Source organism: Mus caroli, unplaced genomic scaffold (genome assembly GCF_978045245.1).
Source record: "Mus caroli unplaced genomic scaffold, Mus_caroli_1 scaffold_2, whole genome shotgun sequence".
NCBI classification, from domain to species: Eukaryota; Metazoa; Chordata; class Mammalia; order Rodentia; family Muridae; genus Mus; species Mus caroli.
Genome location: NW_028227257.1, coordinates 14,154,087 through 14,177,224, shown reverse-complemented (window position 1 = coordinate 14,177,224; position 23,138 = coordinate 14,154,087). Strand labels below are relative to the sequence as shown.

Sequence of the window (23,138 nt, the reverse complement as noted above, 5' to 3'; positions counted from 1 at the left end):
CCATATAGAGAAACCCTGTCTCGAAAACAAAAACAAAAACAAAAAACAAAAAACAAAAACAAAAACAAAAACAAAAACAAAAACAAAAACAAAAACATATACTTTTGCTATCTTCTAACTTTCAAATCCCCCTTTCAGCTGACTTTACAGCGTGTTCTTCTTCCTCCTCTTTCTCTTCTTCTCATTACAAATGGCCTGGTGTTAGGTTAGATTTAGGGGTTTCGTTGAAATTTTTTATTTTACTTATTATTAGTGTGTGTGTGTGTGTGTGTGTGTGTGTGTGTGTGCGCGCCACCGTGCATGTGTGGGCTCAGAGGACAAATGTCTGGTGTGAGTTCTCTCATTCCACCTTTACAAGGGTTCCAGGAATCAAACAGAGGTCACGAGGCATTAACACTGATCCCTTGCTGGCCGCTGGACATCGTTTTTAACTCATCACGGTATCACATGCACATGCTCACACGCGCACGCGCGTACACACACACACACACACACGTTTAACGTAGACTCTTGTTTGTGCCGTTTTCGTTAGCTGCTCCTAGGATCTTTTCACACCCAGGGCTTAGATTCCTCTAATTTGCTTTTGGTCTTTTCCACTCTTGTTCCTTTTTCTCCGTCAATGCCCTTGAAGGAAATGGAGAAAACATGAGGAACAGAATGAAGCAGGACCGGCAAATGATGACTTTGCTACAACTGGATCAGTAAACCCTCACTTATCACTGTTATGAAAGAGCCTTGCTTCATTCTGCCTGAAGAACAGGTGGTGTTCTCTTATCTGTCCTGTAATGAGTTCTGCATCACAGCTGAAATATAACTTCCAGTTAGACAATATTTCCACAAGGACGTTTTTTCTTCACATTCACTAAAATCATTTCTTTCTCCTTCGACAACATTGAATACCTGTTGAAAGGATTCACATGTTTGAAATATTTTTATGCTTTTAGTCCTGCGTTAATTCTTTAGCATCTATCACGTATAATCTGATGGCGGAGTTCTCGCCGATGCGCGTTGCCATGGCAGCATCTTGCTCTTGCGTGTTGTCGCTGTTCAGTGGGCTTCGCTGGTTGGTTCAGATTTCTGCCCGTGCAGGCTGCCGGTGGGTGTTTTCTTCTTGTGCGTTTTTCTTTGGTGCTTGGTAAGGGCCGACCTCTGGCTGAAACTTTTTTTGCATTCCTCGCATTCGTAAGGTTTTTCCCCTGTGTGAATCCGCCTATGTTTCGTGAGGGCAGATTTCTCATAGAAGGTCTTCCCACACTCGAGACATCTGTAGGGCTTCTCTCCAGTGTGAGTCCTCTGGTGCACGACGAGGTTGGACTTGACACAGAACGACCTCCAGCATTCGCTGCACTTGTACGGCTTCTCCCCCGTGTGAATCCTTTGGTGTTGGGTAAGATTGGATTTCACGCAGAAGGTTTTCCCACATTCGTTGCACTTGTATGGTTTCTCTCCCGTGTGAGTTCTCTGGTGTACCGTGAGGGCGTATTTTTGGCAAAATGACTTTCCACACTCTTTACATTCATAGGGTTTCTCTCCCGTGTGAGTTCTCTGGTGTTCGGTGAGGTTTGACTTCACCAGGAATGACTTGTTGCATTCATTGCATGCGTAGGGTTTTTTCTCTGTGTGTGAGCTCTGGTGTTGAGGAAGGCTTGCAGTCTTGGTGCAGCCTTCCTTACACTTGCGGCCCTTGTGGGCTTTCTGTTCTTTGCAAAGGCTCTGGTTTTCACTATGGTCCGACTTCTCATTTCCTTCACACTCGGGTTTCTCCTCCAAGGACGGTCTCCCGTGTTGACTGCATCTCAATTCCTTGTGGGAGAGGAGCGGAGACCTCCCACACTCGTCCCCTTTGGGGGTTTTCTCCCTTGTGCTGAGTCTCGGATGTAGGATCGGATGTGAGGTCTTTAAGGCTGTTTGTCTGTCTGCACGCTTGGGTTTTTCTGCTGTGCAAGTTCTCCGGTTCTGAGAAAGGCGTGGCTTTCCAGGAAGGGTTCCCCCACAGTTCCCATGGGCACAGATTTTCTCTCCCACATGAAGTTCCTCGTTTTGGAGGTGCGGTGAGCTGCTTATGGCGTTCTCACTGACACTACATTCAGGCTCTCCTGGCTGCCTTCTCTGACCTCTGCAAAGATCCGATTTCTCATGAAAGGGTTTCTCAAGCATGCCACGCCCACAGAGTTTCTCCCTTACAGGAGTTCCTGCAGGTTCATGCTTTGACTTCGCACACAGTGGTTTTCCATGTTGGCTAGCCTCTTGCTTCTTCCTCTCCCTTGGGGTTCTTAGAAAAGACTGGAACCTTATCTTGTGGGCAGTGGCTTGTGTGTATTTGCTATCCTGAGAGGGCTCCTGTCCTGTGTGAACTGTCTGGTGTATGACAGAGGCTGCCTTTGTGTGTGAGGTCTTCCCACAATTTTGATATTCACGAAGTTGCTCCAAACGCGATGTCTTCCGCTGTTGCGTAGGGCCCTCCATAGGACTGTGGGATTTTTTCTTTGGGTCACGTTCGCAGTTTTTGCATCCTATATGAGATCTTTCATCAGGGGACCTGGAGCCACCTAAACCATCCAACTTTTTTGTCCTGTGGTTTCTGTTGCCAGTAACTAATCCTGTGATCTTTTCCAAGCTTGCTTCCATTGAGCAACACTTCTGACGAATTGCTCTTGAGGCCTCTGGGTCTGTGGCCAGATGAACGATTTCTTTTAGATCCTTGCTTCTTCTCTTAGTCAGTGTTTCATCACTGATAAAGATTTGACTCAAATATCTGCCTCCGTTTTCTTCATTTGTTGTCGTGGTATCGGCCCTCTGGACTTCTAGAAACATGGGAAGTTAAGTGTATATTATACATCTAAACAACATTTTATTTATTTATTTATTTATTTAGTTAGTTAGTTTCGGTTTTTCGAGACAGGGTTTCTCTGTATAGCCCTGGCTGTCCTGAAACTCACTTTGTAGACCAGGATGGCCTTGAACTTAGAAATCCACCTGCCTCTGCCTCCCAAGTGCTGGGATTAAAGGTGTGATTAGATGCCACCACCGCCCGGCATCTAAACAGCATTTTAAAGGAAAGGGGCTATACACAAATGTCTTCTGCTGACTTGAATCTGGGGTTCTGACGCACTCCCCTGGGAAGGCAGCCATCCTAGGCAAAGCTTCATCTGGTCTTCCCATTGGATAATATGGAGGCAAAGATGCTCACTGGAGTAGAAGGAGGAGAGAATGAGGAGACTGAGACCACCCGCTTTGCTTTCTAATAAACAGGATCACCAAACAGGTAGAGGCCTTAAATAAAACATAGCCGGGAACAAGGAATGTCAGACAAGGACTCATCCACGGATGGAGGGTATTAAAAGACAAGACAAAGACAGGGACCCCTAGTAGTGAGTGCAGGAACAGAAGGTACCCGAGCGATGTGCAGCCCAAGGGAGGCGTCAGACATGATCCTGCGGTATGATCGCTAAGTCACCCCCCCCACCCTTCTTTCTAGTCTTCTCTGTCCCACTCTGCAAACTGACACTCAAGAAAACTCACGAAGTCACCCATTCACCTACTGTCGATATCTTCCCTAAAAGTGGGATCTATTTTTGCCGTCCAATTTACCCAAAAGCAAGCCGGGCAGTGGTGGCACATGGCGTTTAGTCCCAGCACTTGGGAGGCAGAGGCAGGTGGATTTCTGAGTTTGAGGCCAGCCTGGTCTACAGTGTGAGTTCCAGGACAGCCAGGGATACACAGAGAAACCCTGTCTCGAAAAAAAAAAATACAAAAACCAAAACTGAAATCTCAAGTCCTTAGTTCTTTGAGTCTGACACTCACTGTTGTGTATTCTGTAGGAAGGGACAGGGGCATAGCAACATGCGCCCACCATCACAGTCAAACATACTGAAGAGTTCACCACCCTAAGGCCCTGTGTGCTCTGCCTGTTCACACACCTGCCCCGGTCCCTGGAAACCACTGGGTTTCTTACTCACTTTTTAATTTTTAAAAAACATTTTTTGAGCCAGTGGTGGTGGTGCACACAGTTAATCCCAGCACTGGGAGGCAGAGGCAGGCGAATTTCTGGGTTCGAGGCCAGCCTGGTCTACAGAGTGAGTTCCAGGACAGCCAGGGCTACACAGAGAAACCCTGTCTCGAAAAAAAAATTTTTTTTCGAGACAGGGTCTTTCTATGTGGTCTTAGCTGTCCTGGCCTCAAACTCACAGTTTGAGATCCTCCTGCCTCTGCACTGTGTGCCTCGCCCCTGGCCTCTTCTGCTGTCTCACTGGCTTTGCTTCCCTAGATTATCACACGGTTGGAGCCCCGAGCACACAGCCTTCTCCTACAGCGGCGGCGTTCCCTTGGAAATGTGTGTTTAAGGTCCTTACCTACCTTCTGTGGCCTGGTAGGCTGCGTTTGTGAGCTGAGTGCTTCCCTTGCCTGTTTGTACTCTATCTGTTCATACTTGCTGCTTTCAAACTTGGATGATTATTAATGAAGCTGATATTATTCGCTTTTGTATAAACAGCTTTCAACTCTCAGATTTGTTTGTTTGTGAGGCAGGGACTCTAAACCTCATTCTTCATTGCTTTTGAAAGTTTTATTTATTTATTTTTTTTTTGTGGTTTTTTGAGACAGGGTTTCTCTGTGTAGCTCTGGCTGTCCTGGAACTCACTTTGTAGACCAAGCTGGCCTCGAACTCAGAAATCCGCCTGCCTCTGCCTCCCGAGTGCTGGGATTAAAGGCGTGCGCCACCACGCCCGGCTGAAAGTTTTAGCACTACTATTATTACTACTACTACTACTATTACTACTACTACCATTCTTATTACCAGTACGATTATTACTACTACCACTATTACCACTACTATTACTATTTACTACTACTACTGCTACTACTGTGATCACCACTACTATTATTACTACTATTACCACTACTATTACTATTACGACTACTACTATTACTACTACTACTACCATTAATATTACTATTTACTACTACTACTATTACTACTACTGCGATTACCACTACTACGACGACGACTACTACTATTACTACTACCACCATTCCTATTTCTACTACTAATATTACCACTACTATTACCACTACTACTACTATTACTATTACGACTACTACCATTACTACTACTACCACTACTATTACTATTTACTACTACTACTGCTACTACTGTGATCACCACTACTATTATTACTACTATTACCACTACTACTGCTACTACCATTACTACTATGACTACTGCTATTATTACAACTACTACTATTGCCACTGCTGCTTCTACTATTACTACTATTATTACTACTGCTGCTACTTCTTCTTCTACTACTTCTTTGTGCTTTCTGCTGCCTCAATCCTCCTTTGCAAACGGAGCTGGTGTTTATTTGTTTTTATCCCCACCCCCACCCCCGTTGGCTTTGGGTAATTTACATGAAGAGAGGAGGAGAAGCTCCTGGGCAAACTTCACACTTGCATCTCTGTGTTGGAACTCACTCCTTCCATCTAACCCCATCCTGCTGCTTCTGACCTGATTCTCAGCTTCCCTGCACCATCCTGGATGGGTGGCCCTTTGCTGTGTCCCCTGTTAGGGTACTGTAGCCTGCATTTCTGATTTCCAAGCTCAGGGTGTGAAGGTGGTATCTATAATGAGTTCTCTCATCTATGGCCCATTCAGTGCACTGTGAATTCTTCTTTAGGCTCATGGCACCCCCCAGTTAAGTCCCCAACCAATTCTCTAAACTCACCTTTCCCTGAACTTACCACTCCTAAGTCGCACAAACTCTGGTTGCTGCTGTGTATTGCATCAAGCATCCCACCTGTCTCAGAGGCTCTGCCCCTGCTGTTCCCCTGGCTCATGTGGAAGTCTCCAATAGCCTTGCTCCACCCAGTCACCCACACTCCACCCACTGCTCCTGTTCCATGCTCATTTCCTCCCGGGTCTCTTTCCCTGTCACCTGCCTTGAATTCGAGCAGTGCTGACAGCAACTGGACCTCAGATGTGCAGATTTGTTACCGGAGCGGAGACTTTGCCTTTGTGTCCTCCATGCTAGAATGTGACTGCCCCTAGCAGGCACTTAACAGACATTTGTCAAATAGAGGACTGACTACGTGAATGAACACACAATTCACACCCAGAATTATTCAGTACTGGAGGCATCACAGGTGATGGTTACACACAGTCAAATAGAAGCAAAGAGTGTTTTATTTTTATTTTATTTTTACTCGTTCTTTTTATTCTTTTGAGACAGGGTCTTACTACATAGCCCTAGCTGGCCTGGAACTCTCTGTAAGCTAGAGTGCTCTTCCTGCCTCTACCCTCCAAGTGCTGGGATTAGAGGATGAGCCACCACACATAGCCTACTGAAAGCATTTGTACTTGGGAGATTGAGCAGGCTACGGGCATTTCTCTTCTCTCTTTGAAAATTCTAGAGCCTTGCAAAGATTGTTATTATTATTATTATTATTGCTTGTTTCTTTGCTTGTTTTTGAGAAGGGGCATCTTGTAGCCCAAGCTGACCTTGAACATCTGACTTTCCTGCTTTGGGGCTGGGGTTACATTCAGGCCTGCACCATCTTGCCTCATTGATCATCTTGCTGTGCTAGGATGAAAGCCAAGGCTCTGTGCCTGTGAGGCAAGCACTCTACCAAACAACCCACAGATGCACTCTACCAACCAACCCACAGTTGCACTCTACCAACTAACCCACAGATGCACTCTACCAACCAACCCACAGATGCACTCTACCAACCAACCCACAGATGCACTCTACCAACCAACCCACAGTTGCACTCTACCAACCAACCCACAGATGCACTCTACCAACCAACCCACAGTTGCACTCTACCAACCAACCCACAGATGCACTCTACCAACCAACCCACAGTTGCACTCTACCAACCAACCCACAGATGCACTCTACCAGCCAACCCACAGTTGCACTCTACCAACCAACCCACAGATGCACTCTACCAGCCAACCCACAGTTGCACTCTACCAACCAACCCACAGATGCACTCTACCAACCAACCCACTGATGCACTCTACCAACCAACCCACAGATGCACTCTACCAGCCAACCCACAGATGCACTCTACCAACCAACCAACCCACAGATGCACTCTACCAGCCAACCCACAGATGCACTCTACCAACCAACCAACCCACAGATGCACTCTACCAACCAACCCACAGTTGCACTCTACCAACCAACCAACCCACAGATGCACTCTACCAACCAACCAACCCACAGATGCACTCTACCAACCAACCCACAGTTGCACTCTACCAACCAACCCACAGATGGACTCTACCAACCAACCCACAGATACAGTCAAAGAAACCAAGCCTTGCTCTGGCCACCCCGGCCTTCGAGTCAGCCCCCTTCTTTCTACTTGACCTCAGTTCACCTGAGAGGCTGTGGCTTGATGGTTCCCAAGGACCTTCTCCTTGTTCCAGCTTGCATATCAGCTCAGGTTTGGTTACATTGTGCCCTGTGATGGGAGAATGACAAGGCTTGGCAAAACTGCTCAGGGCTGAGGGAGGGGTTTCACTGAAGCCAGTGGCTAAGCATTTGGGGGGGGGGTCACATGTGTTTATCTCGTCACTGAGACCAGTGGCTAAGTCTAGAGGATCAGGCATCTGGTGGGTGACTGCAAAGGAGCACAGAGTCCAAGGATGCCCGGAGCGGGCATCAGACACCCTGAAGCTGGAGCTTCAGGCAGTTATAAACTGCCTCATGTGGTACTGGAAAACCGACTCAGGCCCTCTGGGAGAGTGGCAAGCTCTCTTCACTGCTGAGCCATCTTCCAGCCCAACCTTAAAACTTTACTCTTGACACTGATTCGGCTTCTAAGATAAAAAACTTTCACAAACTGATGGGAGTCTTATCTGTGAGTCTATGCGCAGTGTGGGGGTGGGGCTTACCCACTGCTCCTAGGTGCCTGTAGGTCTCCAGCATCACCTCCCTGTACAGGTGCCTCTGGGCATCATCCAGCAACTGCCACTCCTTCTGAGTGAAGGCCACAGACACATCTTCGAACAACACTGGTCCCTGCAACAGACCAACGGGGCTCAGTTGGAAAGGCTCAAAAGCAAAGCAACAGGAGACACAGCTAGGGAATGAGTTACTGAGGCATTCCAGAAAATGGCATATGGTTACAATTTGGTATGCTATACTCTGGAGGTGTAATGGAATTGCCGCAGAAACACTAGGCAAACCAAAATTCACAGATAGTTCATAAAGCAAACCCTATCTGTGTCGATCTGCTCTGGCTGCGGAGGACACTTAGGCAGATAAGGTTGGAGCTTGTTTTTAAGGATATTACAGACTTGAGATTTCCTACACATACAAACATGGGCAGCAGTGAACTGTGGGAGATGTATTTTTTTCTTTAGGTCACATGCCACCAAGTTTGTATGTGTGCATGTATGTGCACATGTGTGTGCTCATATGGATATCAAAGGTCAGTGTTGAATGTTTTCCTCAGTACCTCTTCACCTTATATTTTTAAAATCAATTTTGTTAAGGTAGGGTGGGGGTGTGTATGTGTGCATATGTATGTATGTGTGTATATGTGTGTATGTGCATATTGTGTGTATATGTGTGTTGTGTATGTGTATGCTTATATATGTGAGTCTATGTGCATGAATGTTCATTCCTGTGTGAAGGTGTGTATGCATGTATGTATGTATGTATGTATGTATATGCATGTATTGTATGCATATATGGGTGTGTTGTATATGTGTATGTTTATGCGTGTAAGCCTGTGTGCATGTGTGCTCATTCCATTGTGAAGGTGCAGACCATGCATGCTGAGATGTGCGTGTGGTGACCACCTGTGAGGACAGAGGATGTCTGTCCTCACCTCTCCACCTTATTTGAGACAGGGTCTCTTCAGTCTGTGCACCATGGCTAACTGGCTGTGGGTTTCTGGAGGGTCTCCTGTCTCTGCCTCCTGGTAGGGAGCACACTGTTGTTGCTGAGACTTGTGCCACTTGCCTGGTGGTCTCTTGGGGCTGTGTCACCATACCTGGATTTTTAACATGGGTACTGGAGTTCTGAACTCAGGTCCTCATGCATCTCAGCGGGCACCTCACCCTCTGAGCCATCTTTCCAGTCTTTGTCTGTGCACAGCAAGCTCTGGGCAACTGCAGATGTAGCGCGAGTAAAGGCTTAGAGGGTAGCTGAGAACAGAGCTGGTGTTAGAGGAGTCACAGGGAGGGTGGTGAGAGAGGAGGAGACTGGAGGCCTGGGAGAGACCAGAACAGTTCAAGTGTTGGGGAGGGGCAGAGGGAGAAAGGGTAGGCTGGTGGCTTCCATCAGTACATCCCTTGGCAATCTTAAGTGTATGCACACAGTCCTCAAGTAATCCCCCAAACTAGAAGTCAACAACTTTAATTTTAGACATACAAACAAACAAACTCCCAAAGGTAATGGAAATTCCAGTATTTTTCCCAACACACCTCTGGTTTAGCCTATTCACTTCTCATGAAACATCTCCCTTCTTGAGGATCATCTACGGGTTGCAGAGACACACAGGCAACTCAGCTAAGGCAACTAGGTTTATATTTTGAGAGCAACGCTCTAGGAACAAACTATAGATTGACTTAAGGAGCCGATTCTCAGGCTAGAGAGATGCCTCAGTGCTAAAGAGCACTGGCTGCTCTTGTGGATGACAGGGGTTTGAGGCAGGCACCCACATGGCAGCCCACACACCTTTATTTTCCATTCCATGGGGTCCAATGCTCTCTTCAGGCCTCCTTGGGTACCAGGCATGCATGGAGACAAAACACCCATATACATTTAATTTAAAAAGAAAGGAAGGAAGGAAGGAAAAGAGAAAGAGAGAGAGAAAGAAAAGAGGAGAAAGAAAGGAAGGAAGGAAGGAAGGAAGGAAGGAAGGAAAGAAGGAAGGAAGGAAGGAAGGAAGAGAGAAACTGGTTCTCAGCCACAGCAGTGGTTGCCTCCCTGGGGACATCTGGCAACATCTGTGGACTGCACATTTGCTACACTGAGAGGGTGCTGCTGCCATCTAGTGGATCCACCCAGACACACAGCGTTTAGCCCTACAACAAAGCACTGCCCCTCTCCAAGTGACCAGGTTAGGAAGTGGATCCAGTAAGAAGTTAGAGACTTCTCTAACAGCTGGGATGAGGTCACTGTGACAGAGTGTGCCTGGAGTTGAGCAGGAAAGAAGAGGAGGAGAGGAGCTTTGAAGGTAGTGAGTGGGCACGCGGCTTAGGGCCACATACTGTCCTGAGATGAGACTGTACAGCCCAAAGAATGCGCTGGGGAGAGAGGGAATGGGAAGAGATCAAGAGGGAAGGGAGGGAGGGAAGTAGGGAAAGACAGAAAGAGGCGGGAAGGGAAGGTGAGGTAGAGGGAGAGAGGAAGGGAAGGGAAGGAGGAAGGGAGGGAGAGATGGGCATAAGATAAGCTTTGGACTCCAGAGAGAGAGGGGGACAAGCCCACTCTTTTAGAAATCAGATCTATCTCTGAAGTAGAAACTTTTAGTTCTTTGGAAAGTTAGTTATGTCAAATGGTGGTTTGCTGGGGCACACAGGTGAAAGGATCTTTTGCTAAAGCAGACATGTGAAAGACAGTTTTCCTGAAGCAGACACACATGAAACGATGTTTGGATAGAGCAGACATGCGAGAGGACCCTTGATGAAGGAGTGAGTATAAATATGACCCCACGGACAATGGGGGACGAGCACTGAGCATTGGTTTGGTTTGTTCTGTCTCGCTATTCTTCACTAAAGTCACGCATGTGTTGGTACGTGTCTTTAGCGAAGACCTTACATAGTGCTGTTGAGCTCCACTTATGCTAACACCACCATTGAGAGACACTCACCTGAGAACTGCTCATGAGGTTCCTGCGGCAGCTTGCTGCTTCTGCAGCCTTGCCTTGGGCCGGTTAGAAAGCCTAGCGGTTTCTTCAGGATTGACCTACAGCTGCTGGTTGGTGCCTGGTGTCTTCCTGCAGAAAGGACTGCTCTGTAGCTGCTGGTTCATGCCTGGTATCTGCTGGTCTGCAGCGGCTGAGTTGTATTTGATGTTTGCTACGGGACTGAGCTGCTGCCCAAGAAGATCAAGCTTGCCCCCAAAGAACTACAGCTGAACAGGTCCACTTCCCCCCAGATCCTAACAATTTTTCTCTTCCACGACCTCTGCTGGGTGGTGGGCAATTATTGGAGAGACTGAGCTCTTATTAAAAGTAAGTTGCAAAAAAATTATGCCTACATATCTCAGCGGTATCCAAAACTGCAAGGAGGGAATTGTCCACAAAGAACAGGAAGATTGGAGAAGCAGAGGCAGTAGTAACCAGTACAGAAAACTCACAGACCCTGAGGCCCAAGAAGGGACTGGAAGCAGGGCTTTGGGTCTGCAGTGGTGCTCAGAAATGACAAGCCCAAGAATGAGTGGCTCTCCAGGGTTTGTGTCACACAGTTCGCTCTTTTGCTCTTGCGTCTTGAGAGAGAAGCAAGGGAGCCCCAGGCTTGTTGTTGAGGAGCACAGAGCCGGGCTGTGGGCATGTCAGAAATTTCTATTAGTTTCTGGCAGATAGTGAGTGGGTGGCAGGTACCCTAGGCACCTGTTGCCACACCACAGACACAGACTGAGCAGCACCTTAGGTCTCCTTATAGAACCCAGCAAGGCCTTTTAGCTTAGAAAGTGCAGAGGCTGGGGGGTGACCAGAGCCGTGATCAGCAGACAGACTGCCAGACTTCTGGGCAGATCCTCACCCCTGAGGGTTAATATTTAGGGTGGTTCCCTAGAATGGGCAGGAATTGTCCCCTGGAGTCGGAGACCTTCAGAGCCAGTCAGGAGCTGGGCACTGTGCAGAGCGCCCTGATGCGGCACAATTTTCTTCTGGGTGATTCTGGGGGAATAGACCGTTAAGTAAATCCCACTCTCTGTCAGAGGAGGGGTCCCCTGGAGTTTGTCTCCCTGTCTCAATCTATACAGTCTGAAGGCAACATCCTAAGGCATCTCCCATCATCTCACGTGAAAGGCCTCAGGCCAGGCCCCATCCCATGGGAAAGATCAGGAGCAGAGCCTCAGCTCCAGGTAGCAGAGCAAATGCAGACAGCTACCCCGGTAGCTGCAGCACAGAAGACGGAAAAGACCTGTGACATGAGAATAAGAGAGAATCAAGGTCCGAAAAGCAAGCTGGGGAAGGGGCTCACAGGCAGTAAAACCAATGCAATGTGACTGAGAAACTGATGATAAGCCAGGGAAGATAGGAATGGCTGTAATTAAAGCATCAGAGAGATGGCTCAGAGAGCACTGGGTGATCTTCCAGAGGTCCCAAGTTCAATTCCCAGCACCCAATATGGTGGTTCATAACTGTCTATAATGGGATCTAGTGCCCCCTTGTGGCCTGCAGGCATACATGCAGGCAGCATGCTGTATACATGCTGAGAGAGCTGGGGCGCAGAGCCTGCGTATAGTCCGTATATAAAGCCTTGGATTCACTCACCAATACTGGGGACAATAGAGATTGAAGGAAAATAACGTTGGGCCGGGAAGATGGCTCGGTAGGTAAGACACTTGTCTCCAAGCTTGAGGACCAGAACCAGAAGCTGGAAGGAGAGAACGGAGTCCGAGACTTCTGACCTGAATTTGCACACAGTGGCACGTGCACTGCCCCTCCCCCAAAAGCGCAAGAACAGAAAGCCGGATGGACGGCCCTCTTGGTGGCCAGCCATAGACAGAAGCTCAGAATGGGGAGACAGCGTGAAAGGGTGCAGGCAGTGTGGCTAGAGGGGTGGCTTGTGTGGGATTCCCAAGTGTCTGGGACAGAGAGGAAGGTGGGAAGAGCAAGTGCAGGGGGACCTGGAGAGTCCCCAGGAAGGGGGCGGGACTTCTCTCTGTGAAGACAGACAGGAGCCAAGTGGGCAGGCATGATGGCCTGGTTACGTATGACACCAGAGGACAAATGAGAAAGAGGGTGTAGTCACTAAATCACCAGCGCCACCCACTTGTTCTCTCCCAGTGCCTGTGATACTGCAGACTGCCTTTCTCAGTAGTCAGAGGGTTTCCACCCAGACTCCGTGCGTTATTCCCTCAGTCATAGGACTGAGCGGTACACCGGACTTCAGACAACCCAGGTTCAGAGGACAGACGAGCAGTAACCCTGTGCGGTGTGTTTCTCTGCCTCCATCCAAACTCAGCAGAATCCCAAAGAGAACAAAACTCATCGCCAGGTAATGGTGGCAGACAGACAGATCACGAGCGCTGTCGTGCCCCAGGGGTGTGCAGGCAATATGCTTTCGGTCTCACACAAAGCCACCTATGGTGGGTACCAAGCCCAAGAACTCTCGATGCCCCGAAGGACAACTGATGCAGGCTGTGGCCATCTGGGATGAGGCCATACAACCAACCACTGAACGCAGACTGCCTGCTCTTCCTCAGGCGGCCAGCAGAGGGCGCCTCAAACTCCCTCGCCACCTAAGAGGGGCTCGGCTCCCAGTGGCATCCAAGAAGCAAAAACTCAAGATTTTAAAGTCTTAGCATGTGGGCAAGCTAGAACACGAAAAGGTGAAAATTAGCTCTCAGAACTTGTACTTGAGGTTGACGCCATATAACCAAACAGCTAAGGTGCAGCCTTGGGATTATTTCAGCTGAAAAGATGATCTAACTGTCTGTAGCTCTCAGGAAAAGGCTATAATAAGTGTATACTCAATAATGCTGTCAGAATCATATGGGGTACTCCAGGGAGGGATGTTAATGGCTACTGGAACAAGACACATAACCCTAAATTGTACATCATACTGTAGATGGGGCCAGTGAGCTGGCTCCGTGGGAAAGGGAGTTTGTCCCCGAGCCTGACCTCCTGAATTTGATCCCCATGACCCACAGGTGAGAAGAGAACTAACTTCCACACGTTTTCCTCCATCGTCCACAGGAACACTGTGGCATGCACATGCTCCTCCCCACACACATAAATAAATAAAGTCAAAAATAATGGTATCACAACTGATCAACTATTAGAACTTTGTCATTCTGCACCCTAAATAGGAATACAGGGATTGGCAGAAAATGGATGTCAAATTCAGATTATTACTGTTACGGTAGCTAGACGGCATGCTACAAACGATTAGAATGTGTGCTCTATAAGGGAAGGCTAGAGTGGAAAGGGAAGATTGTGTAGATGGTTTGCATAAAGCTGATTCTCACCAGAGCCGTGACCATCCACGTGACGTCACTGAAAGAGAAACAGACAGTGAAATCATGATGCAAGGGAAGTGAGTACATTGCTGAATGACTGACAAGGGACCATGGCTACAGATTGACTGAAAGGGAACATAGTTACCAAAAATGCAAAGAACCCAGCTGGCCATTCTCCTGAGTTGTGTTCATGTCCCTGTGTTCTGGGAAAGCTGCAGAGGCACTGGGAGAGGGAAGGGACAGAACCACCAAGGTCCTCAGAGCCTTGCTAGAAATCCACATGTACATGCTGTCAAATGACCACGTGGGAGACGATGTCACCCAGTTCTTCAGAAGGGCAGGTAGATGAAGGCTCAAGGAGGGGACAATCAACACCTGGAGCTCAGAGAAAGCAGCGTTCCACCAGGGAGCCAGCCCTGGCCTCTTGCTGGCCTTTCACAGTGACCAGGGCCTCTTTGGATTTAACAGCAAGCAAACATGCACAGCACGGAGTGAAGCGGGGAAAGAGCCGGCTAAGCAAATGGTTAGAGCACAGGATGACGTCAGGCCTCAGATCATTGGCGGGTCCTGATGTCTGGGGTTTACTGTTAAGAATTGAGTGTATCGGTATACTCAGAGCTGTTTCCAGCACTCAGGAGACAGAGGCAGGAGGATGTAACATTGGAGCCCGGCCTGAGCTACACAGAAGAACTCTGCTTCAAGCAAGCAAGCAAGCAAACAAACAAACAAACAAACAAACAGTACAAAATAAACAAATGGATAAATAAACATCTTATAAAGGAAGATGAAGGAGAAAGAATATGGATACGTGTTTAACTGCATATACATGTATGAATGTCTGCACACATCCATGTACATATGTATGACTATATACATGCTGGGGCAGGGGGGGTGGACAGACAATAAAGCTGTCTCTCACTATAGTATTCTCAACTTTCGTATGTTTTGAGTATTTCTGTAATAAATGGTGTAAATCAATGTATAGGTTTTGTTTTGCTTTAAGACTAGGTCTCACTGTGTTGCCCTGGCTGGTCTAGAACTCTCTACACAGACCAGGCTGGTTTCAAACTCAGAGCTCCATCTACCTCTTCTTCCCAGGTTGCTGAGATTAAAGGTGTGTGTCCTTGAACCTAGTCTGTGTGAAATAATGAAGATGTTACAGATATCTGTTCATTTACCTTTCTACATGGACTTTAACTCCCCTTAACACCCTAACTCAAATTACGAATTTTTAAAAACCAATTTCCTTCTTGTTCTGTGTATGTGTGTATATGGGGACATGTGTGGGAGTGCTCCAGGAGCCCAGAAGACATCGGGTCCCCTGGAGCTGGAGTTATGGGTGACTGGAGCTGCTTGATGCGGGTGCTCAGAGCCAAACTCAGGTCTTCAGCAAGAGCAGCACGTGCTCTTAACTGCTGATCCATCTCTCAAATCCCAACTCAAAGGATCTATGCTGCTGGCCACGGGGACAGTGCTTTAAGTCAGATCTGTCATTTCAGTATCTCCAAAGGAGTTTTGTTTGGTTTCAAGAGATTTGACTTAACTGAGACATGTGGACAGTGGCCTTGGAGTCAGAGTCTCCCTGATTCTCACGCAGTGTACTTGCGATGCTGGGGACTGACTACACTTGTTCAGCTCTGGGGTCTGGCAGGCATGGCCTCATTTAGTGCTTGTATCCAATGATGTAGGTACCGCTGTTACTCCCCGAGGAAATGGAGGTGAGGAATAGCAGAGCCATTCTTATGGAGGGATGCGTTTCGAAATGTGAGCCATGTAGTTAAGGATTGCTAATTTTGAAGCAGAGCAGCATGCCTCCTGAACTGGGTTTGGGCAGCACAGCCCTGAGGTCCAGCAGTGTGAGAAGCAGGTTATGGGAGGAGCTTCCAGGGGGCGGGGCCACCGCATTCGCCTGCACTTCCTCCTCACATCACCTCCTGGCCATCTTCCAAGGTACTCTATGCCCAAGCGCTGCTTTTGCTCGCCTCCCTTGGCTGGCCTAACTCACTTCCTCCCCTTGGAAGGTGACGCACGCCACTGCTGAAGGGCAAGGGTCTCATGGGGTGATGGTCCAGGAAGAAGGCTCTGCAAGGGCTTCACAAACTGAATGTGGACTCTGCCTGTTTCTCGGGCCTCTGTCCTGCAGCTGTGGTACACTGCAACCTAGACAGGAGGGGAGGGGGGAGGGAGGAGGGAGGGGAGGAGGGAGGGGAGGAGTAGAGGAGGAAAGGCCTCCCCTGGGGAGATTCCTGCTTCTGGTGTGTCCTTTTTTTCCCTCACAGGATCTGTGATCAGAGAAATCTGAATCTGTCTTCAAGGTACCCCGCCCCCTCTCAAGTGAATGTCCAGACCAATGGTGACACCACCCAAAATGAATTTGGAGGCCTCTTTGCAGACTTCAGGAGTTCTGAACCCAGCCGTCTGCTGGGCCTGGGCGCTTTGGTGATTCCGGTACAGGCTGAAAACTTCTGGAAGCCTAACTTAGTTGTCTGTAAACTGCAGTGGGCACAGACAGGTGGGCCAGGCAGAAGGGCGTAGAGGCTTTGATTAAGCCTCAGCCCTCCACCCTCCAAGCAGGTCCTGTGGCCCTTTGGGGAGGAGCCATGTGAACCAGAACGCATAAGAGGGAGGGAGGGAGGGAGGGAAACTAAACTGAACCTATCTTCCGATTTGGGGTTTGCATCCCAACTCACTTCTGCAGACCACGCCCTTCGCCCCGCCCCCTCAGTCTTTCTTTCCGAACTCTTTAACAGCGGCTTTCAGAGCCAAATGGTGCACAGGGCTTAATGAACAGGGCATGAAGGAAGACAGATCCCTTTCAGGTTCTGAGCAAATGCCACCATCCAATCTAAAGTCTATCTCAGGCATTGCCGAGAACAGCCCAGAGGCAGGTTCAGGGAAGAACCCCTACCCTTGTCCAGACAGTGGAGCAGAGTCTTAAGGTCCTTTTCTTGCCCGTGGGGACTCAGTAGTAGTGCTCAAATTTGAACTAAGACTCTGAAAACAGCCTTTTCAGCTATAGGTCCCTTGTTGCTCTTGGCCTACCTGCCCGGGACAGGTATCATCGGACTTTATCCTTATCCTATGATAGAGTGGAAGTCACTTGCCTGGAGCCCTCGCAAGCAGCTCTGACATCAGAATGCCTTCCCTAGCTCACTTTGTCCCGACCACCAAACCCTGTCTCTTCTCCTTGGAGAAGCCCACCACCGCCAGCGCGAAGCACACTCGGAGGCAGGTGTTGACACATAAGCCGCCCCGAGCCTGGCAATGCAACCCTCCAAATGGGCTCTCACCCTTAGGAGCGCCTGTCCTGGGGACCTGGTCTCTGAGCAGCGCGTAGACCCCGAGGATCTGAGGGTTTCCTCTGCGCTCAGCGGGACGCGGGAGTGAACAATGAAGATGAACTGCACATGCGCAGCAGAGATGCTAGGGACCCGTTCCCGCGACCCTCTTGGCCTCCATCACATTCCAGACTCCGTTCCCACGGCGCCCGCGCATCGGGCATTTTTTAATTAATAATTTAGAGTATTTCAAGTTTGATTTGAAAGTTGCCCCTGCTTCTGTGACAGGCTTAAACCCAAATGTTTCTAAGAATGCCAAGTACCATGGATAAAGGTGAAAGGTCCATGTAAGATGCTAAGTGGGAGGAAAAAAAAAAACAAAAGAAGAAGAAGTAATTAAAAAAAATCATCTTAGGAAACTAGGGCCTGGGGAGTGGGGGTCGCGTGGGAGAGGAGCAGGGCATATACTGCTGCATATTCCTCACATGGATGGGACCTGACATTCTAACCGTGTGTCACCAGGCACTTTATAGGAAACAGAAAAGAACTGTCTCATTTAATCCATGGGCAGGGATCAACACTAGCGGCTTCCAAGGACTTGACTCGAAGTCTTGCTCTAGAAAAATGTCAAACCTTATCTAAAAAAAAAAAAAAACCAATAAGATTGGAAAATATATTTTGTAAGTATATGCATATGAAAGAAATGGTTTAGTGGCTCCATTTAATTATCTCTTACACATTTGTAAGAAGATCACAGTCCCATAAAAATGATCTATGGATACAAAGGACTAGTAATAAAAGGGAGATGCAAATGAGGAATAAATATGCAGGCGCTGGTCATAAACTTCAGATAAAAACTGCAAGTCTTTAAATACTTTTTTGCCTTCTCAGTAGGTGAAGATTGTAAGGAAATAGGATGTGCAGGGTGGCTGGAGTTTGGAGAAACGCCCATTCTCATAAATATCGTCTTGGGATGTCATTCGCAGAACAACTGGAGGCCACTCTGCCTTGGGGGTCTAAAGGAGCGTGTGCTTTGTTAACGTGGTCATTCTTTCTCCAGGGCTGTGAGCGAAGGCGTTAAATCCAAAGATGGGTGGGCTCTTCTCGGTTTTTGCTGGTTGGAATATGGGGGGGGGGGGGGTGAGTTACAAAACCTATGAAAATCCACAAAGTGGGATATAGGTCAATTGTTAAAACCTACAATGTAGATTACAACATGTTAGTAATACATGGAAGTAGGTAGAACTTACAATGTAGTTTTAAGATTTATTTTTAGGTCCGGAGAGATGGCTCAGTGGTTAAGAGCACCAACTGCTCTTCCAGAGGTCCTGAGTTCAATTCCCAGCCACCACATGGTGGCTCACAACCATCTATAATGGGATCCAATGCCCTCTACTGGTGTGTCTGAAGACAGCAACACTGTACTCACATAAAATAAATAAATAAATCTTAAAAAAAAAAAAAAAAAAAAAAAAAAAAGCTAGCTGACCAGTGGTGTTCTACCATGGTGTCTGCCCTGACTCCCTCTGTGATTGATGGGACTCATAAGATAAATACAACTTTCATTATTTTTAATTGTGTGAGGATGTATTACCTTGAAATATTATTCAAGGTTCTCTAGAGGAACAGAACTGATAGAATCACACACACACACACACACACACACACACACACACACACACGATTTATTAGAATTGCTTACAGGTTAAGTTCAACAATGTCCAGCTAACCCAACAATGACTGTCTACCAATGGAAGGTCCAAGATTTCAGTTGTTGTTCAGTAGACTGAATGCCTCAGCTGATCTTCAGTACATTCTGGAACCCCAAAGAAGTAGGCTCTAATGACAGTGAAGGAATGGACTTATCAGTAAGAGCAGTTAGGCCAACACAGTAAACTTCTCTCTTCTGTGTCCTTTAAAAAAGGCTGCCAGGAGAAAGTGTGGCTCAGATTAAAGGTGGACCTTCCCACCTCAAAAGAACGAGATTAAAAATGTCTTCCCATTTCAAATGATTTAATTAAGAAAAAAGTGTACCCAAACACAACTAGGCACTCCAGATGTAGTCTAGTTGACAACGAGTAGTCCTTACAGGGTAAGTGAGTGTGTGTGGGGGTGGGGATGTGCTATATGAAGGTGCCTGCAGAAGCCAGGAGAGGGGGTTCTATCCCCCAGAGCTGGAGTTACAGGTAGGTGTGTGAGTCTTCCAATACAAGTGCTGGGAATTCAGTCCAGGCTCTCTGCAAGAACACTGTGAGTTCTTAACCGTGAAGCCATCTCTCATTGCAGTGTATTTTTAAATAAAATACACTTAATCTTAAATGGTATGTGTGTGTGCGTGCGGTGTATAAGTCACGTTTCTATTGCAGGACCAGTTGAGAGCTCACATCTTTAACCAAAATCAGGAAGCAGAGAGCAAACTGGGGATGGTGTGAGCCCTTAAAGCCTACCTCCAGTGAATATTTCCTCCAGCAGAGCCACACCTCTGAAACCTTCTCAAACTGCGCCACCAACTCGGGTGTAGGGGTGGTTCTGATGCGAAGGTCTTGTTCCCCAATTGGTTCTTGAACTGTCAGTAAAAAAGCCATGGGCCAATTGTTGGGAGGAAGGAATAGGCGGGACTTCCTGGTCCCTAGGGGCAAAAGAGAGCCGCAGCAGATTGGGAAGGGGAGAGTTCGCCATGCTTCAGAGAAAGAAAAGCCAAGCAGCCGTGTGAGATCTTGGGTGGAGTGGCCACGGGCTTCTCCGGGCGGGAGATAAATAGCTCCCAGCAATTGTGCCGCAGAGGCAAGTTGAAACTGAACAACTGTGCATGTATGTGGTTTTTACTTGTGGATTCAGGGAAGCTGGATGGAGGTTGGTAGCGCAGTGTGTTCCCGGAGCTTAGGTGTAGCAAAGGCTACACGCAACACTGGGGACCAAGTTTTCCAACGCTGGAGACTGTGAGGAACACTTGTCGTTGAAACCATCACAGTGTCATACGTGTGTGTATGCCATGTGCTCATGCTGTCACCAGTGCCATACATGCGTGTATCCGTGTTTTCATGTTGTCTTCCTCTGTCACTTCTCCACATTATTATTAATTATTATTATTATTATTATTATTATTATTATTATTATTATTTTGAGACAGGGTCTTTTGAGCTGAACCTGGAGCTCAGTGATTGGTCAGACTAAATGACCAGTGAGCTCTAGGGATGGATCTGCCTGTCTCCATCCCCTCTCTCCCTCCCGGTGCTCTTGGTTTTTATGTGGCTGCTGGGGATTCTGACTCACGTTCCCATGCTTTCTGGGCATAGACATTTCCCCAGACCTCCAATAAAATATACGCTATAAAAGAATCTAATGCCAGGCTGAAGAAATGGCTTAGTGGTTAAGGGCTTTCTCGACTCTTGCAAAGGACTTGATCGACTCCCAGTACCCATGTCTGCCTCTAACTCTAGGTCCAGGGATTGAACCTCCTTAGAGGCCTATGCACATGGACATACCTCCACATAGACACACGGGCATACTCATGGCTAAAAGTGAGAATTAGAACTGGGTGTGGTGGCACACACTTTTAATCCCAAAATTTAGGAGGCGGAGGCGGAGGTGCAGAGGCAGAGGCGCAGAGGCAGAGGCACAGAGGCAGAGGCAGAGGCAGAGGCAGAGGCAGAGGCAGAGGCAGAGGCAGAGGCAGATGGCTCCCTTATGAGTTCAAAGCCAGCCAGGTCTACACAGTGAGATCCTATTTCAAGAAGCCACCTCCCTCCCCCCACAAAAGAATAAGAATAAAGGTCTGAAGAGGTGGCTCTTGCAGAAGACCCTGGTTCATATTCTAGCACCCATGTGGCAGCTTACAACCATATGTAACTCTAGCTCCAGAGGATCCAATGCCCTCTTCTGGCCTCTGTGATCACCAGGCATGTACCTAGGGCACAGGCATATGTGCAGGCAAAACACTCATACCCATAAACTAAACTAAACTAAACTAAACTAAACTAAACTAAACTAAACTATGAAGTCTTTAAAAATAAAGAAGATGCCGGGCGTGGTAGTGCATGCCTTTAATCCCAGCACTTGGGAGGCAGAGGCAGGTCAATTTCTGAGTTCGAGGCCAGCCTGGTCTACAGAATGAGTTCCAGGACAGTCAGGGCTACACAGAGAAACCCTGTCTCGAAAAAACAAAAAGAAAGAAAGGAAGGAAGGATGGAAGGAAGGAAGGAAGGAAGGAAGGAAGGAAGGAAGGAAGGAAGGAAGGAAAAAAGAAAGAAAGAAAAAGAAAGAAAAAAGAAGATAAGCTACAATTCTTTTTTTATTATCCGCCCTTCCTAGGGGTTGAAAGTAAATGTTAAATACCAAATACAGGTACAAAAATCAAACAAAAAAATTTAAATCTCATCCATAACAGTACAAAAATCTCTGAACAGGTTTTTACTTATAAAAGTATATAAAAATTCCTGCCCTCCATTCCCTAGCGCACCTGGAGGACCCAGGCAGAGTGGGCCGCACTCAGTAGCTGGGTTTGCTGTTTTCTGTGGAGGGCGTCACTCTAACGTGGCCTCTTGAATTCTCCCAGTGTTCCCATGATGTATTTAGTGTTCGCCACTAAATTAACTGCACAGTGCATCACGGTGCTTGTCGGAAGTGTCTTTGTTGTGCATTATAGCATCTAATTTCCACTTCAAAGTAATTGGCCTCCGTAAGTCTTTTTTTTAAGGCGCCTAAAAGCACTATCGCTTAATGACTTTGGATGAAGCTGGTGTGGTAATTAAATGATTTACAATTTTAGTGAAAGTGAACGTAAAAATGATTAACCAAGTTACTAAATTACTCAAAATGTTCTAAAACCCTGTCCACCATGGATTCCTCCGTGGGACAGTAACACTCACGTTAAATGGATGCATTTTTGGCTCAGCCAGGCTCCACAACACACTAAACTCGGAATTAGCCCTCTTTGCCATCCCCACTCCTCCTGTCCGCCCCCCACCCCCACATTCCTTGCCATTTTTATACTATGGTTCTGTGCACCTTTAAGGAGCTGAGACTTGTACTGAGCTGGAATTTGTATCCCAGTAAAAGACATGGCCATCGTGTCTTTGCTGTCATTTCCAGTCTGGGCACTGTATTCCTGGGCGCTGAGGGGCATTGCCCTCCCACACTGTACTCCTGGGCGCTGAGCAGCACCCACCTTTCCGGCGGTGCCATTTCATTGTGTGGATACAAATGCATAGAAGGCAAGGAGGACGCGTGCGGACCTTCTGACGTGGGGACTGTGACTGTCAATGTTGACTGTCAACCCAGAATCACTGCTGCGATGGGCCTCGGAGGAGTGCCCTAACTGGGTTTACTGAGGTGGGGCGCCCACCCGGGGTGTGGATGGTACTGTTTCCTGTTTCCGTGGCTGGGCCCTAGACTGGACAAAAAGGAGAGAAGGTGCTGAGCAGTGAGCCTACATCCATCCCTTGCTTTCTGCGTCCATACCGTGCATGTAACATGTCCAGTTGCTTCAGGCTCCCATGCCCTGACTCTATGGATGGATGACACCTCGAACCATGAGCTAAAATAATTTTTTTTTTTTAATAACAGAAACAAGAAGCCAAGACACAGACTGATGGCTGATATCTTACTTTTTATTGATAGAGTGAGTTTATTTGGCATATACGGATGAGAGCCACATAAGGATGCTTTGACAGTGGGCTCATAAGAGTATATAATGGAGTGGAAAAAC

The 23,138-nt window shown here is 47.6% G+C and overlaps 1 protein-coding gene across 1 annotated transcript; it reads right to left on the bottom strand.

Moving 5' to 3' along the window:
- Window positions 1-1,047: 1,047 nt before the first annotated feature.
- On the bottom strand, window positions 1,048-9,024 carry LOC110307539 (uncharacterized). The gene is made up of 4 exons (XM_021179776.2): window positions 9,010-9,024; window positions 7,904-8,030; window positions 7,387-7,470; window positions 1,048-2,804 (listed from the first exon to the last, which is right to left on the bottom strand). The coding sequence occupies exons 1-4, from the start codon at window positions 9,022-9,024 to the stop codon at window positions 1,048-1,050; spliced, it is 1,983 nt and encodes a 660-aa protein (XP_021035435.1).
- Between the last annotated feature and the right edge of the window lie 14,114 nt (window positions 9,025-23,138).